The 15,936-nt window shown below is 55.7% G+C and overlaps 1 protein-coding gene across 3 annotated transcripts; it reads right to left on the reverse strand.

The window, feature by feature from the left end:
• Window positions 1-175: 175 nt before the first annotated feature.
• On the reverse strand, window positions 176-15,159 carry ROBO4 (roundabout guidance receptor 4). Of its 3 annotated transcripts, none has more exons than XM_079762772.1 (18): window positions 14,975-15,158; window positions 14,327-14,656; window positions 13,505-13,662; window positions 13,201-13,321; window positions 12,784-12,893; window positions 12,464-12,692; window positions 12,151-12,263; window positions 11,577-11,745; window positions 11,235-11,420; window positions 10,598-10,640; window positions 7,870-8,006; window positions 7,490-7,753; window positions 3,337-3,444; window positions 3,007-3,157; window positions 2,645-2,890; window positions 2,168-2,526; window positions 975-1,182; window positions 178-869 (listed from the first exon to the last, which is right to left on the reverse strand). In XM_079762772.1, the coding sequence occupies exons 1-17, from the start codon at window positions 15,042-15,044 to the stop codon at window positions 1,025-1,027; spliced, it is 2,952 nt and encodes a 983-aa protein (XP_079618898.1). In that variant the 5' UTR covers window positions 15,045-15,158; the 3' UTR covers window positions 178-869; window positions 975-1,024. The 3 variants fall into 3 exon arrangements, with proteins under 3 accessions (XP_079618900.1, XP_079618898.1, XP_079618899.1); XM_079762773.1 differs by having other exon boundaries at window positions 3,007-3,142; window positions 14,975-15,157; XM_079762774.1 differs by lacking the exon at window positions 10,598-10,640 and having other exon boundaries at window positions 176-869; window positions 11,235-11,415; window positions 14,975-15,159.
• Between the last annotated feature and the right edge of the window lie 777 nt (window positions 15,160-15,936).

The raw sequence follows: 15,936 nt of genomic DNA on the forward strand, positions 1-15,936 counted from the left end.
CTCCCCTTAGTTCCTGGACGGAGATGAGTGACATTGCCCAGTGTCAGCGAATGCCTGCTCCCTCCCTTTCTAGTTCAGGCCATTCTTTCTCTATCTCCAGGTGCCCTCACCCCCCCCCCCCACCCCGAAACGATGCTCCGGGGAAAGAGTTCACGGAACTCGGGGCATTGCCATGTCATAGTATTAATTCCTTGGGCTCACTTGACAGCAGCGTGAGGACAGCAGTTTTTGTCCCACATTCCGCACCTCCCGCCCTGGAGCTCCCTCCCTGGTCCGTCTGGGACTTTGCCTTGGTGCTGGGTTGGGCCTCGTGGCTCAGGGCTCTGCTCTGTATCTCCTTTACAAGGTGTGTGCGTGTTTGGGGGGGTGGGGTTGAGCCCCTGTATGGAACACAGTCCAGTGAGGCTGAGGGGAGGCTTGAGGAGCTCCTTCCTCCATGGCCCACCCCCACAAGCTGCCGCTGGCCCCCAGAAAGACCCCTGGCTCCCCCATGTCTCATGGTCCTCGTGGGTGGGAGATCAGGCGGTGGGCTGCTCCTTAAGCCACTCAGTTTGGTTGTGGAGTTGGACAGAGCAGAGGGCAAGCAGGGCGCCAGGTGGAGCCCATTCTTGGCTCCGGGGGCTCCAGGGGCTCTGGGTCTGCTTTGCTCTGATCGTGGGTTGTTGCATTCCTTTTCACGACCAAGGAGGGCGAGCTCTCCTGGAGGCCAGGTGTACCCAACTGCAGAGAGGCACCGACCAAGATCTGCAGTCCAGGGCCCAGCCCTCCTCAGGGCCCGTGGCTGATAGGAGAGGGAGTTCCAAGTCTCTTCTTGGGGGAGGGGGGGAGGGGTGGTGGGGGGCGTCTCGGGGACATGCCTCAGGACGAGTCTATAGGAGGATTGGAGGAGAGTGGAGTTACCCCTTGCTTGCAGACCCCCGGCTCCCTCATGGCTCCACCCCGGAACCACACAAGCCAGGCAGACGGACACTTACTGCCAGCCTTGGGTGCAGCACAGCTGAGGTGGGTTCTCTGGGGGGGAGTTCTAAGAGTCGGGGGGCCAGGGCGGCAGCCCTCTGCCCAGTCGCTGGATGTGGTTGTTCTCCAGGTCCTCCAGCCAGTCTGACCTCCACTCCCACAGGGGCAGGGAGAGGGTGCGGGTCAGGAAGCGGTCAGCCCGGGGGGAGGGAGGTGACGAGGCACCTGTGTGGGGGTAGAGATATCTGTGGAGGGTTGGCCTTCACCCCTGGGGACCAGTTTAGGGAAGAAAGCTTGGGGCCAACTTAAAGCATACACCCAACCCTAAGTATAATCTAACCCCGACTTGGCCCATCGGTCTCGGAGGCTCTGGCCCCAGGGACAGGAACCATTAGTTTCTTCGGAGAGAATATTTCGAACTGGCCTTTGCCCATCCTCTCCCAGCATCCTCTGCTCCCTCCATTAGGGGAACTTCTGCCCTGGATAATCCTTGCTCTCTCGTGCACCACAAGCCTGGTTGTTTTTCTTGGGGCAGAGGGCAGAGTTAGGGTTCACAAGGTGGGAACAGGGGATCTGATAGAGCCGATGAGGCAGGGGACAGCTAAGGGGAGCCCTGACTACCTCTGTTGACATGGAGATCATGGTCCCACTCCACTAGACGCGTGAAGGGTGAGCCCAGTTGCTCCTCCCCACAACTACAGACACAGCAAGGAGAAAGGGCGTGGGAGCACGGCAGGGGTAAGAGGAGACAGAACGTCCCACAGTGAGGGGGAATCTGAACACTGGGCTAGAGTGAACCACAGGGGCTGGAGCCACGCTTCCTGGAGACCCCTGTCTGGGCGGGCGGTGAGGGTGGGGGAGAGGGTGCCCTGCAGGTAGGGGAGTGGGTCGCACTTGGCTGCCTGCAGGCTTCAGACCTGAACAATCTGTCCCTGTCCTCATGGGTGACCTTGGGCAAGTTAATAAACCTGATTGACTTACAGTTTCCTCATTTGGAAAAGAATAAAGAACATTCCTCCTAGAGGTCTCATTGAATGTATGTAAAGTGCTTATCCTAGGGCCTGGGGGGAGGTAGTTATCATTTAATGAAAACGGGCCGTTCTAAGGACAATGACGAAGACCATGATTAGGAACTTGGCCTCTTGGTTGGGAAGAAGGGGGTCTTACAGGGGCCGTGCCCACTCCAAGGGGTGAGGGTGAGCTGATGTACCTGTGAAGACACAGTCTGCCTCCCTGGGCTCCAGACCAAAGCCAAGGCTGTCCACCGCCACTGCCAGGGCCCGTGTGAAGTGGGCGTCGGCGAGGAAGGACCCGTCGGAGGAGCTGACGAGGCTGGCTCTGGCACTGGGGGCGTTGTCCTCGGAGGCTGAGCCCCAGCCATTGGCCAGGGAGCCCTCACTGGGGGTGGGGGTGAGGCAGGGCCGAGGTGGGCACAGCAAACTCCCCACCTCGGACCCTACCCCTCCGGTAGCTCTGCCCATGTCTGCCAGCTCTGAAGCTGTGGGGACGCTGATGTACCCGTAGGTGCTGGGGGGTGAAGGAGCCCTTGGCATAGGAGAGACGCTGTTCCTAGGAAGAGGCAACATGAGAGACAGTAGGATCGTTGAGGTGCGGTAAGGCGGGAACATTCTTTCGGGAAGAGTGGAACGAGGCAGGGTCAAGCGTACTGTAACACGAGTCTACTCACCTGGGCGTCTCCTCACCCTCACTGAGCTCCAGGCACAGGGCCACCTCCTCAGGAGTCAGCACACTGTCCTGATCCTCCCCCAGGGATGACAGCGAAGAGCTGGACAGGCGACTGGAGGTTGGGCTGGGACCGGACAGGGAGGAGGCCTGGTGGCTGGAGTGGCTGGCGGTACTAGAGGGCCTGCAGGTGGGGGTGGGGGCTGCTGACAGGGGGTGGGGGGAGGGAGCTCGGGGCTCTGCCACGTGCCTGATTGGGTAAGACAGATGGCAGGATGGTTAGTGGGGTCCTTCCAACCCCCATCCACACCTCCCTCACCCCATCCCACCCTCCACCCCCCTCTTTTTGACCCCATGCCCTCTTACTGGGTCTGTTGATTCTGAGTGGGGGGTTCATGAGAAGAGAGGGGTGCTGGCGGGAGAGGGCAAGTCAGCTCGTTGGAGGAGCTGAGGATCTGCGGTCCCAGGGCCCGCCAGGCAACCAGAGCTCGGGGCACAGGTCCTGGGGAACAATAGCCTGGGCATGAGAATAGCGGAACCCCCATCAGCCCCACACCCCAGCCTGCCCCCTGCCCAGCCCTCCCCTCAGCTTCCTGCCCCTACACCCCACCCATCACCTTCCTCAAGGACAGCTGAAGCCAGCTGTAGGGGCTGGTGGGCCCCTGCACCCCACCTCACCGCCTCACTTCCTCTCACCTGGGCTTTGGGAAAGGTTCTTGGAGCCTTTATTTCCTGCCTCCCAGGCCCAGAGCTCCATAGGGTGGCCGCCCCGGAGCAGCGGGGAGCTGTTGGCCTGGTGCAGCTCTGCAAAGGAAGAGGTGGCAGTTGAGGAACAAGCCAGGGTGGGCCTGTCAGACCCCAACCTTAGGGCCCCAGCTTCGGCCTTGTCATTCAGTTACGCTTTAAGGCCCCTGAACAAAGAGAAAAGAGGGAAGAACCGCCCTCCATCTTCTCCTCCCCTTCCCACCTTCAGCCAGGCAGCTGTGAGAGGGTGGAAGGAGCCCTAGGCGTGGAGGAAAAAAAGGGGCCCTCGTAGCCCAGCTGAGCCATGCAATAGCTGTGTGCCCTCAGGTAAAGCCACGAACCTCTCTGAGCCTGTTTCGTTTGTAAACACCCACGGCAAATGAGGGTTTTTCCAATGAAATAAAAACAGATCGGAGAGTTCCTGGCACCTAATAGCTTTCCCCCCTTTCCGGGATACAGTGCCATCGTCCTGATCTCTGTAACCTCCCTCCCACGGTTACTCTTCTCAGTAGTTTTGACTCTGTGAAGGCATGCGCTCCTTCTTCTCTTGGAGAGAATCTACTCATTCCCATTCTTCACATTATGAAAATCTCCCGTGGTTCTGGCCAGCCCTGCCCTGAGCAACCTGAGTGTCTCTCACCTGGGGACATGGGTTAGACCAGTGGTCGGCAAACTCATTAGTCAACAGAGCCAAATGTCAACAGGACAACGATGGAAATTTCTTTGGAGAGCCAAATTTTTTAAACGTAAACTTCTTCTAACGCCACTTCTTCAAAAGAGACTCGCCCAGGCCGTGGTATTTTGTGGAAGAGCCACACTCAAGGAGCCAAAGAGCCGCATGTGGCTCGCGAGCCGCAGTTTGCCGACCACTGGGTTAGACTGTCATGAATGGGTAAGACAAAAACAAGTAACCCTAGACCAGGCCAGGTGTGAAGGAAGAGGCACTTTAGAGTAGGAAGATGTGTTGGTCTCACCCAGACAGGCAATGCCCTGCCCATAGATAGTCAATATTTGTTGGCTAAAAGAGTGACTGGAGGATGCGATTAGAGATGCAGGTGTCAACTCGTACAGACGTGATTCCCACTTAAGGCAAACCACACCTAGAGACAAGGCTGAGTGAACTCTGACAACAGGGAAGCCGAGGTCACTGAAAGAACTGACACAGCCACGTACAATGCTTTCTGGTCAGGCCCAAACCCAGGTGACCTGAGTTTAAACCAGAGAGGAACTGGGTAATAGAAATAGAAAGTAATAGGTTTTCCCCAGACCGGGAACCAGGGCAAAGGAGGAAAGAAACAGCCTTCAGATGAGTGTCCCGTGATCAGAAGCCCAGACCAAAGGCCAGGCAGGACCCTGGAGGCAGAGCTGTCTGGTTGGTCTCATCCTAAAGCCTTGGGGGCCACCACGGCCAGTTCAGAGCAGGGACGAGACTAAGACCCCATCTGGGCCCTGGGAATCCATGGACAGTGGCCAGTTGTTCTGAGCCACTGGGCTAAAAGCCCACACAATGGCTGGGCTTCCTCTATTGCGGTTTGCTTTTGTACTTTGGCTGATTTGGTTTTCGTACATTTCCTTTCGTTGTATGACCTAGTACCTGGCTTCGTAACTAAGCTCAGAAGTGGGGACACCTGTTGGCTGGCTGGTTGGTTGCATGGAAAGGGCGGGGAAAGGCCAATTCTGGAAAAGGCCAAATTTGTCCCAGCCCTTTTCATTTCCTCTAAAGGACCCTGGTAACAATAAGCCCCCTCCCCCCCTTGCTCAGAAATACTTGGGGTTTAGTTTCGATGTTATTTGAATAATAAACTAGGCAATAAAAATGTGATCAAGGTCAGGCCCAATCTCACTGGCCAGCCCCGAATTGCAATAAATATTGGTTTGAACTAATGAGACTATTCAGTGTGTGTATCTGGCAAAGTACGGGGAACTAAGGACCTGGTATAATGGATGAGACCCGGGAGAGTGTGATAATATCTACCATGGAGGAAAACCCCAACGAAGGCCAAGTAGTAGGAAAGATAGAAGGTCAAATAGGAGGAGTAGGTTACGGGGAGTAGGGGCACTGAGAGAGCCCCCCAGTTTTCGGAAGTGAAGACGCATCAGTCGTGGACTCGGTGACAGCAGTGCAGCCCAGGCCATGGCTCTGGACAAGGTCAGAGCATGATCTGCTGAGGACTGGTGGGGACTTGGCCCACACTGGGGATCGAACTTGTAATCCTGGCACGTGCCCTGACCGGGAATTGAACCGTGACCTCCTGATTCACAGGTCAATGCTCAACCACTGAACCACGCTGGCTGGGCGGAAAGCTGGTTTTTTTAAATGAGATTCATGCAACCTCTTCTTAGTTGGTATTTTATTACCACTGAGATTTTCTGATGCAATAGCTTTGAGGCGAAGCTGGAAAAAAATGCCAGCTTCATTAATATTTAGAGTCATAAAATTTTAGATATTCGACAAACTCCTCATTACTCTGAATCCACATTTGTCTTAATAAAAATTCAATTATAAACTTTAAAAAAAATTGGCTGTTGAGCCCAGCTGGTGTGCTCAGTGGTTGAGCCTCTACTTATGAACCAGGAGGTCTGGGTTCGATTCGTTGATTCCCAGTAGGGAGCATGTAGGAAGCAGGCAATTAATGACTCTCTCTCATCATTGATGTTTCTAGCTCTCCCTCTCCCTTCCTCTCTGAAATCAATTAAAAAATATATTTTTAAAAAATGGCTGTTGAGCATTCGTAAGTCTTACTAATCAGTACAGAAGGCTCATGAAACCAGCAGATAGGGTGCTGGCCAATGTTCGGAGATGGGAGAAAAGAGTCAGTGAGAGGAGAGGATTTCCCCAGGACGCTCCCAGAGATAGTCAAAGTGGCCCTGGGAGCAGACCACTCTGACTTCAGCTCTGAGTTCTGCCCCTTATTGATGTGGGATTTTTAAAAAGATATATTTCTTTATTGATTTCAGAGAGGAAGGGAGGAGAGAGAGATAGAAACATCAATGATGAGAGAGAATCATTGATTGGCTGCCCCCTGCACGCCCCCTACTGGGGATCAAGCCCGCAAACCAGGCATGTGCCCTTGGCCCAAATCGAACCTGGGACCCTTCAGTCCGAAGGCTGACGATCCATCCACTGAGCCAAGCCAGCTAGGGCTGACGTGGGATTTTGAACGAGTTACCCAAGTCTGCTCCTCTTTCCCTATCTGTAAAATCAGAGGAACTAATACCAAGTCAATATGTTGTGAGGCTTAAATAAAATAAATATAAGTAAAGCACCTAATATCGTGGTTGCTAAAGAAACAGAAACTAGCCTGGCTGGTGTGGCTCCGTGGTTGAGCATCGACCTATGAACCAGAGGTCACGGTTTGATTCCTGGTCAAGGGCACATGCCCGGGTTGAGGGCTCTATCCCCAGTAGGGGGCGTGCAGGAGGCAGCTGATCAATGATACTCTCTCATTGATGTTTCTATCTCTCTCTCCTTCTCCCTTCCTCTCTGAAATCAATAAAAATACATTTTAAAAAAAGAAAGAAAGAAACAGAGACTATAATGATGTCTCTCTGGAAAGTCAAAGCAGGTTGCTGGGAGTCAGGAGAGATTGGGCAGAAAGGACCTGCTCTTCTGAGGAGCAAGCTGAGAGTCGGGCCCGGGCAGACTTGTGTGGGGCACCAGGGGACTTGTTCATGGGAACCGGAGGCTTCGTGCCAGCACTGGGCGCATTCTGGGCACACCCTGCCAGGTTCTGGAATGGCTGGTGTGCCGGTCAGGCACTTTCATTAGACTTTGAGCCCTTAGGGGGCCAGGACCGTGTCTGGTGTCTCGGGCCCTGGCGCTTATCAGCGTGTGGAGCTGAGCGGATGGCAGAAGCTGGGCCGCTCCTGGTGCGGCCAGACTGAAACCAGAGCCCGTGCAGAGAAAAGCTGAGGCCAGCACAGCCCTCGCTGAGTGCTGAGTGCGTCAGTGATGGGGACCCAGGAGGACAGCCGAGTCAAAGCTGTGGGTGGGGTGCTATCCATACCCGTCTGCCAGGGCCCAGGCCACATGCCCACCACATGCCCACTCCTGGGCCCTCCTCCTCCCGCCTGCTCCAGGCTGGGACTGCGATCCCGTCCTTACCTTGCTTCTTTTTGGCCTTCCAAGCCTCTGCGGGGGCCACAGAGAAGCGAGGGGAAGGGAGCCCCCTGCGGCTGCAGAGGCTGTCGGAACTGGGCCAGGGGCTGGAGAGCCGGGCCAGCTGGGGTCGGAGATGCCTGAGAGCTGGGGCCTGGGGGCTTGGCCGGGCTGGGGGGCTGGAAGGCAGCTCAGCGATGAGGGAGCCATAGAAAGTGCGGGTGTCGGGAAGCAGGGGCACGCCAGGGCTGCGGGGATCCCAGGAGATCACTGCCATAAAACACAACAGGAGGAACGATGGTGAACCATCCTGCCCACATCCCCCTCCTCCAGCCCTGGGCTCTCTGTTCCACTGCCAGGCCCTGGCCGCCTCTGGGCATGCTCACAGGAGCGACGGCGGTCTAGTGGGTCCCGGGGGTCCGCTCCCAGGCGGCTGCTAAGGCTGCTGCTGCTGCTCAGGTCCCGAGAGCCAGAGGTAGATCGCCAAGTGTCTGCCAGCCAGGGGGAGTCACTGTGGTCCATCCTGCAGCATTGGGGGTGGGGGAGAGGGCGGGGAGGGACAGGGGCAGGAGAAACAGCGTAAAGCGAGAACCACGGGGCAGCTGAAGGAGGTGAGGAGATGGTGCTATAGGCTTTATTCTACCTACTTTTAAGCCCTTCCGACTCCTTAAAAATCTCTGCACTGATATCTCCAACTCAGTGCCCTTTCTTATCCTGATTATCAGAGGAAGTCCAGGTTGCCCAGCGATAAGAGGTATTAAAAAGAAACAGCTGTGTGCTAAGATAAAAAGAATATCTATCTGGAGCCAGACAAACCCAGTTTGAAAATCCCTGTTGGCAAAAAAATATATATATAAATCCCCCTTGGTCGCAGCCCAGCTGTGCATCCCTGGGAGCAAGTCTGTGGGCCTCTCCAAGCCCCGGTTCTTCATCTGTAAGAGTCTCAGCGGGCCTTCCATATAAGGCGGATGCTGTGCGCTGGGACCAGGAAACATGAGGTCATGCGCTGGCAGAGCAGAGCTTGCTACGGGAATGTGGCCTCGCTACCTCGAGCCTGGTTCCCTTTGAACAGGGGGCCAGGCAGGCTGCCTGAGCCATCTTTCAACAGCAGGGACCAGACCAAAGCACTTCTCTGCCTGAAAGCTTCAGTGGCTCCCATTGACCAAGAGAGAGCCCAGCTGCCTGGCATGGCGGACAGGGCCCTCAGTCTGGTTTCCAACTCCCTAACCAGACCCACCTCCCACGCTATGCCCCAGGCAGACCAAATGGCTTTCCCTTCCCTGTGAACATGGCGGCTATTTCCGGCTGCCCTCTTTGGCCTCCTCCTTCTCACGGTCAGGGTAAATGTGAAATCTTCCTCCCCGATTTCCCCACCCCAGGCTCCTCCATGTACCTTGTACATGGGTCTGCACCTCCAACTCTGGATTCCATTCACTTGGATGTCTCTGTCTAGACCAGTGGTTCCCAACATGGGGCACATACCCCACGGGGCGCAATTTTTAAGGGGGGCAATTTGAGAAAGAGTTATTAACAGTGAATTTTTTGCATTTCTGATGGTTCTAGGGGCCTCATATACAGTCTATAAATATACATTGTGACATATTTATGCATTCCAGTTCTCTATTACCGGTATATGTTTTGAAACTTTATTTGCTATTTTTTATATCACTTCATATTATTATTATTATTAACAATTTCTTAGTGATTTCTTCCCTCAGTACTTCATCTGTAATTTCGTTCTTTTATTTTTCTCTTTCGTGGATGCCATGTTCTTTGAAAGCTTGTTAATGGCCTTTTAGGCTTCCTCCACGTGAATAGGAGTTCACTTTTTTAATAATAAGAAGTATATTCATGGCGGAGGGGTGAAATGGGCATCAGGATTTTAGAGATGCTTAGGTGGGGCATGGCCAAAAAAAAGGTTGGGAACCACTGGTCTAGACTGAGTTCCTGGCAGATGGAGACTGTTCTAGAGAAATGAACGAATCTCCCTCAAGGACGGGGGTGAAGTCCCAGGGGGACGGAGAAAGTTCAGGGCAGAGCAGACAAAGCCCAGGTGGTAACTACAGAGAATGGCCAGTGGGCACAGAAAACACAGGAGCCTTGCCCTGAGCCCAGACACTGACAGAAAAATGGTCTGGCTGGATGTATCTGGCACCTAGTAGGTGCTCGATCAAGTTCTGTTGGAAGATGCAGACCTGGGCTGTGAAACCTCCCAGAGGAAATCTAATGCGGTAAAGAGCAGGAGAATGCGGGCAGATGAAATGGTTATTTTAGTGTAAAACTCGGCCAACAGGATTAAAAAGTATGTTTGCTTTCTTAGTATCTTGTCTCATAACCGCAGACTTGGCTCTGGCAGCCAGACAGACTTGAAGCAGAGGTACCTGCAACCGCCCTATGGTGTAGGGGCAGAGCGCCCTCTACTGGAACTGTGGGTGGATTGCCGTGAAGGAAAGATGGCTCCATAGGTTGAGTGATGTACGGAAAGCAAAGGTACTGCTAGGTCAGTGGTCGGCAAACTCATTCGTCAACAGAGCCAAATATCAACAGTACAACGATTGAAATTTCTTTGGAGAGCCAAATTTTTTAAACTTAAACTTCTTCTAACGCCACTTCTTCAAAATAGACTCGCCCAGGCCATGGTATTTTGTGGAAGAGCCACACACTCAAGGGGCCAAAGAGCCGCACGTGGCTCGCGAGCCGCAGTTTGCCGACCACGGTGCTAGGTGAACACTGGGTGCATAGAGAAAATTAGGAATTGGGCTGCTCCTCCCATGCCAATTATTCTCCAGCCAGGAGAATGACTCAGCAGGGAAGTGTAGTCAGTATTATTAGTGAGAGGTTGGTGACGAGAGCACTGGATTAGGAGTTCAGAAGGCCAGCTGTGTTGCCTTGGGCAAAGCCGCTGAAGTCTATGATTCCGTTTACTCTCTGTCAAGTGGTCTGATAGTAACATTATTGAAAGAGAAAACAATTCTCACTTGGAGTTGAGGAGAGACACAGATACCAGGATTCCAAACTGCCTGGAGTAAGGGAGACTCCATCCAATTCTCTGTTCCAGCTTCTTGGTCCCCCTGCCCCTCCCTCACCTCAGGCCACGCCCCTCTCGTGTCTCACCTGTGTTTTAGGATGGCGTCCTCACTGGTATACCTGTACAGACCTGGGAGAGTGCGGGAAGAAGGCTCAATCTAGAGTCCCCAGCATCAGGCTAGAGATCTAACCCACATAGTGTTCTTTTTTAAAAATCCTACCCTACCTAATAAAAGAGTAATATGCAAATTAACCACACCTTTGCTACACCCAGCCTATCAGGGTGAGTATGCAAATTAACCCAACCAAGATGGTGGTTAATTTGCATACCAAGACAGCATAGAAAGAAGCCAAGTGCTGCATAAGGGAGCAAAGCTTCGGAGAAGCAAGCAGGCGGGGCAGGGAGAAGGGAGGCAAGCAGGCGGGGCCGGCGGAGAGTGCAGCAGGAATCTTCCTGCAATGGGCTACTAGTATGATTTCAGGGAGGAAAGGAGAGGGAGAGAGTCAGAAACATTGATGATGAGAAAGAATCATTGATCGGCTGCCTCCTGCATGCCCCCTACTGGGGATCAAGCATGTGCCCTTGACCAGAATTGAACCCGGAACCCTTCATTCCACAGGCCGACACTCTATCCACTGAGCCAAGCCAGCTAGCGGTCCCCTATAGTGTTCTTACTGGACCCAGAGAGTCCTGATCCCCCTGGAGTTCACTTCCCTCTCTCACCTGGGCCCAGGTGCACCCCAGCGCGGCGCCGACGGTGGATACACACAGTGGTGCCCAGCAGCAGCAGCCAGAGCAGGACACCCCCGGTGGCAATGACCTCTGGACGCTTCAACGTTGCTCTCAGCTGCTCCAGGATCCACGGACCGGGGTCTTTGGGTTCTCGGGTGGCTCGATCCATGGTCTGCTCTGTAGAGGATTTGGAGCTCAGGGGTAGGGGGCAGGGGGAGCAATGAGGGTCGGACAGAGAAGGGGGAAGAGCTGGAACTGGGAAGTGGGAACAGTGAGAGGAAGGTGGGCATTGGGGCTGAAGGATGTGGGTGGGACCAGTGGAGATTTCCTCACCCAAAATGAGGCAGGCGGGGCTGCTGGGCTCCCCAGCCCCAGCGCCGGTGACGGCAGCCACCTGCACGCAGTAGGAACCTGGCGTTTGGGTGGCAATCTCCAGCTGGGTCTGCTCGCCGGCCACTGTCCAGTTGGTTGGGGGCCATGAGGTGTTGCTCAGGCCCCACACCTAAGGACATGCAGGGTGAGCAGTGGCCCCCAGGCACCGTCCCAGCTGTGGGGCCCTTCATCTGCAGTCAGACTCTGAGCCTGCGGTCACCCTGCCCTGGGGTTGACCAGGGCACACTCCCCTCACAACCACCCACACTTCTGATCCCGTCCTGGGCCCTACATCCAGCCTCACTTTCCGCGTCTGTAAATTGGGGATAAGAACCAGGTGGACCGGGGGATGCAATGAGACCAGGGAGCTAACTGCTTGGCAGGGGCTGGCAGATGCTCGCTTATCAATAGTGCGTGCTCCTCGCTTCTCTGCACGTGTTCGCTTCTCAGTGCCCAGAGCAAGGACACGCAGGATGCCAGGGGAGAGGGAGGCCTCGGCACCACTAGGAAGGGGTGTGTCAGCTTGTGGGGGTACCTGGTAGCCACGGATGATGCCATTGTGGTTTTTGGCAGGTGGTGGGACCCAGTTCACAAGGATGCTGCCATTGCCCAATTTTAGGGTCACCTCCTGGGGAGGGGCGCTGGGCACTGGGGGGAGGGAGAGAGGAAATAAGGAATGAGGGAGCTCTAGGGAGAAGGGCTGGGATGGGGACACAGGGGCAGAGGCCACTGAATAAGCATTCTGCTTGCCTGACCAGGACAGAGGGATCCAGGAGCAGGACCCACCACCACCCCAGACTGGAGTGGGACCAGAGGTCTATTGTTGGTTGTGGGCAGCGGCCCCTGACCTTGCTCAGGCAGCCTCAGGAGCAGCACGTTGCTGTCAGGGCCCCGAGCCCGGCCGGAGGACGGTCTCACTTTGAACTCGTAGTCTTGGCCCCAGCGGAGGCCCCCGAGCTTCGCGCTCTGCGAGCCAGCCAGCAGGGCCTCTGCCCACGGGGCTGCCTGGCCTCCTGGCACCGGCTGGGTCCGGAACAGCGCCGTGTAGGACTGGGCAGGGGCAGCAGGGCCGCTGACCTGGGAGAGAGTCCGGAGAAAGGCGGGGGGTTCAGGGACGCAGTGCGGTCTGGACCCGGGACTGGCTCCCGCCCTGGGCGCCAGGCCTCACCTTCCAGCTGAGCCACACGGCGGGCCCAGGCGTGGTGCCCTCGGAGGGACCCGGGTTCAGCAGGGTCACGTTTTCCAGCTGAATGCGCACGGCCAGAAGCTCCAGAGGCTCTGGGGGAGAACGGGGCTGGGATGGGGGCTACAGGCCCGAGTGAAGGAACTGAGGGGGCCAGGATCCCTTAGCTGCCCAGAACCCCAAACTCCCAGCTTCCTCAGAACTAGAGCGCCCCTATTTCCACTGGAGGATGGGGAAGCAAACCTCCCCTAAGATGGGGTCCACCATCCGATGCCAATCCCAGGTGGAACCTCACATACCCTAACCTCAGCCCAAACCAGACCACACCAGCCTAACCGGAACTCCCCCCCCCCCCCCGACCCCCCTGTCCACATTGGCCCTGATGTTAGCTCCCTCCCTTACCCTGGACTGACACCCTGGCTGCCCGGCTCTTCCGCTGTCCTGCGTCGTTGGTGGCCACACACATATAAGTCCCTGAGTCACTCTTCTCTGCTCTTAGCATCCGCAAGGAGCCACTGGACACCTGTCAGGACAGGCACAGGCGCGGTCTCCCGTGAGGGGCGGGGCTCTGACAGGGGAGGGAAGCTGAAGGCCGTGCTGCCTTCCTCTCCTCAAATTCTGATGGGGGGGGGGGGCACTCAGAAGGCGGGTCAGTCCCCTGTAGGGCCGGGACAGGAGGAGGTATGGGGAAGGGAGCGATGCTCACCCTGTGCCGCCCCGGCTGGAGGGCCAGGGGTTTCTCATCCTTCCACCACAAGACCGTGGGCTCCGGGTGGCCCCAGGGCGGCCAGCACTCCAGGATCACCTGCTCGCCCACCGTGGCCACGGTGTCCTGGGGCTGGACCCGGAAATCCTCCTGAAGGACTGTGGGGAGGAAGGAGGCTCTGGGGGGAGCAGTGCCCGGTCCTCCCCTCCCCAAAGGCCCCCCCTTGGTGTCTCCTGCCACACCTGTGCCCCATTCTATTTTTTCACGACTGTGAGACCACTCTTCAGAGGCCCACCTCCTAAGCGTTCCATGTAGGTTCACCCCCAACTCAGCTCTCTCCTCCCGGTTCCCTCTCTGATATCCCTTCAAACCTCCCTCTAGCCCTGGCCGGTTTGGCTCAGTGGATAGAGCGTTGGCCTGTGGACTCAAGGGTCCCAGGTTCGATTCCGGTCAAGGGCATGTACCTTAGTTGCGGGCACATACCCAGTAGGGGGTGTGCAGGAGGCAGCTGATTGATGTTTCTCTCTCATCGATGTTTCTAACTCTCTATCCCTCCCCCTTCCTCTCTGTAAAAAAATCAATAAAATATATTATTTTTTTAAAAAGTTAAAAAAACAAAAACACCTCCCTCTGACGCCAATCCCAGGTTGAACCTCACATACCCTAACCTCAGCTAAAACCAGGCCACACCAGCCTAACTGGAGTCCCCCCTCTCCCCCCAAAACACACACACATTGATCCTCACAGATCCCCCTTCAAACCTCCCTCAGCACAGGCATATCACCCAGGTGTGCCCACCCCGGCTCCCCTCCCAGGCCTCACCAGCCGCAGACAGCCGCGCGCCGCGGCTCACCGCTGTGCCCAGCCGGTTTCTGGCCTCACACGTGTAGATGCCCAGGTCTGTGGACAGGGCCTGGTTGCTGCGGGCGGGCGCCTGGGTGGAGGGCCAGTGCAGCAGCAGGGTTCCATCAGGTAGGAGTTGGTGTGTGTCTGGGGGCTCCATGCTCAGGGGCTGCCCATTGAGCAGCCAGTGGATGGTGGGAGGCGGCTGGCCTGAGGCTTGGCAGCTCATCCGGACGGGCTCAGGGCCCTGGAGCAGCTGGTCCTGTGGGTGGACTAGGATCTGGGGTGGGGAGTCCGGAGCTGTGCCTCCTGGAAGGGAAAGGGAGGTGGATGGAGCCCAGTCTGACCACCATCAGGCGCCCAGATCCCTGCATTCCTCATTGCCTTCTCTCCTCCGAAGATCAATTCAAAGGAAGGAGACCTTTCGAACTCTCAATCTCTCTCTCTCTCTCTCTCTCTCTCTCTCTCTCACACACACACACACACACACACACACACACACACAATCATCATCATCATCATCAACATCATCATCATCATCTCTTGCAAAGGAGCAAGAGGGCCTCTTCCCTGGCCAGGCCCTGGATCGAGGGAGCATGAGCTAGGAGAGGGGACGGCCACACTCACCCTTGCCGAACAGAAGCAGGAGGGGCAGGGGCCACCAGACCCCGGGGAGACCCGCTCCTCCGGAGCCCATGGCTGCTGCTCCCAGGTCTCTGTCCGGGTCCCGAGCACTTTGTCTTGCGGCTCTGAGCTCACGGGGAGGGGAGGGGCGGGCAGGCCGTTGGTGGTTGTTTGTGGCCAAGACTGCCCCAGAGGGAAGCAGCTTTGAGGAAACCGATGCTTCCTGCCTGGCCCTCGGTGCCTTGAAGAACTGGGAGGAGCCCAGAGGAGAGAAACTCCCTGGCTCCAACCCCAGCCCTGAGGTTTACCTTGTGATCTAGTCTGGGATTTCATTTTATTTTATTTTATTTTATTTTATTTTATTTTATTTTATTTTATTTTATTTTATTATGTTTTTATTGATTTCGGAGAGGAGAAAGAGGGAGAGAGAGATAGAAACACCAATGATGAGAGAGAATCATTGATCGGCTGCCTCCTGCAAGCCCCCTACTGGGGACTGAGCCTGCAACCGAGGTTCATGCCCTTGACCGGAATCGAACCCGGGACCCTTTAGTCCACAGGCTGACGCTCTGTCCACTGAGCCAAATCAGCTAGGGCTAGTCTGGGATTTCTTAAAGGCAATCCTCACACTAACCATAACTCTAACCACAGCTTTGACCCTTTAACCCTAAGCCTGTATTTAACCCTTGAGTCCCCATCCTTATTCCTTTGCTTTCAAGTGACCCTAGCTAGAGTGGACCGGAAATCCAGAGGAAACTAAGTCGAGTGGAGCAGTCACTCCTCGATCCATTCCTCAAGGATTGATGGAGCAGGGGGCTGGGTGGGACAGAAGACAGGAAGGCTTCAGAGGCCCTGGGACAAGCTGGAGATGCCCACCGTGTGTTCCTATTCAGCTCAGAGACAGATGAAATAAGCCGGGAGACCGTGGGCATGTTCCTTAGCCCCTGCAAGTCACTCATCTGTAA

Source organism: Cnephaeus nilssonii, assembly GCF_951640355.1.
Source record: "Cnephaeus nilssonii genome assembly, chromosome: 22".
Taxonomy (NCBI): domain Eukaryota; kingdom Metazoa; phylum Chordata; class Mammalia; order Chiroptera; family Vespertilionidae; genus Cnephaeus; species Cnephaeus nilssonii.

Bases quoted from the DNA above. Each gene is read 5' to 3' on its own strand.
- ROBO4 (XM_079762772.1), bottom strand. From the start codon at position 15,044: ATGGGCTCCGGAGGAGCGGGTCTCCCCGGGGTCTGGTGGCCCCTGCCC. The intron at 12,894-13,200 runs GTAAGGGAGGGA...GTTCTCCCCCAG, and splicing joins AGCCAGGGTGTCAGTCCAGG to AGCCTCTGGAGCTTCTGGCC. The intron at 2,527-2,644 runs GTGAGTAGACTC...GCCTCTTCCTAG, and splicing joins GAGGGTGAGGAGACGCCCAG to GAACAGCGTCTCTCCTATGC.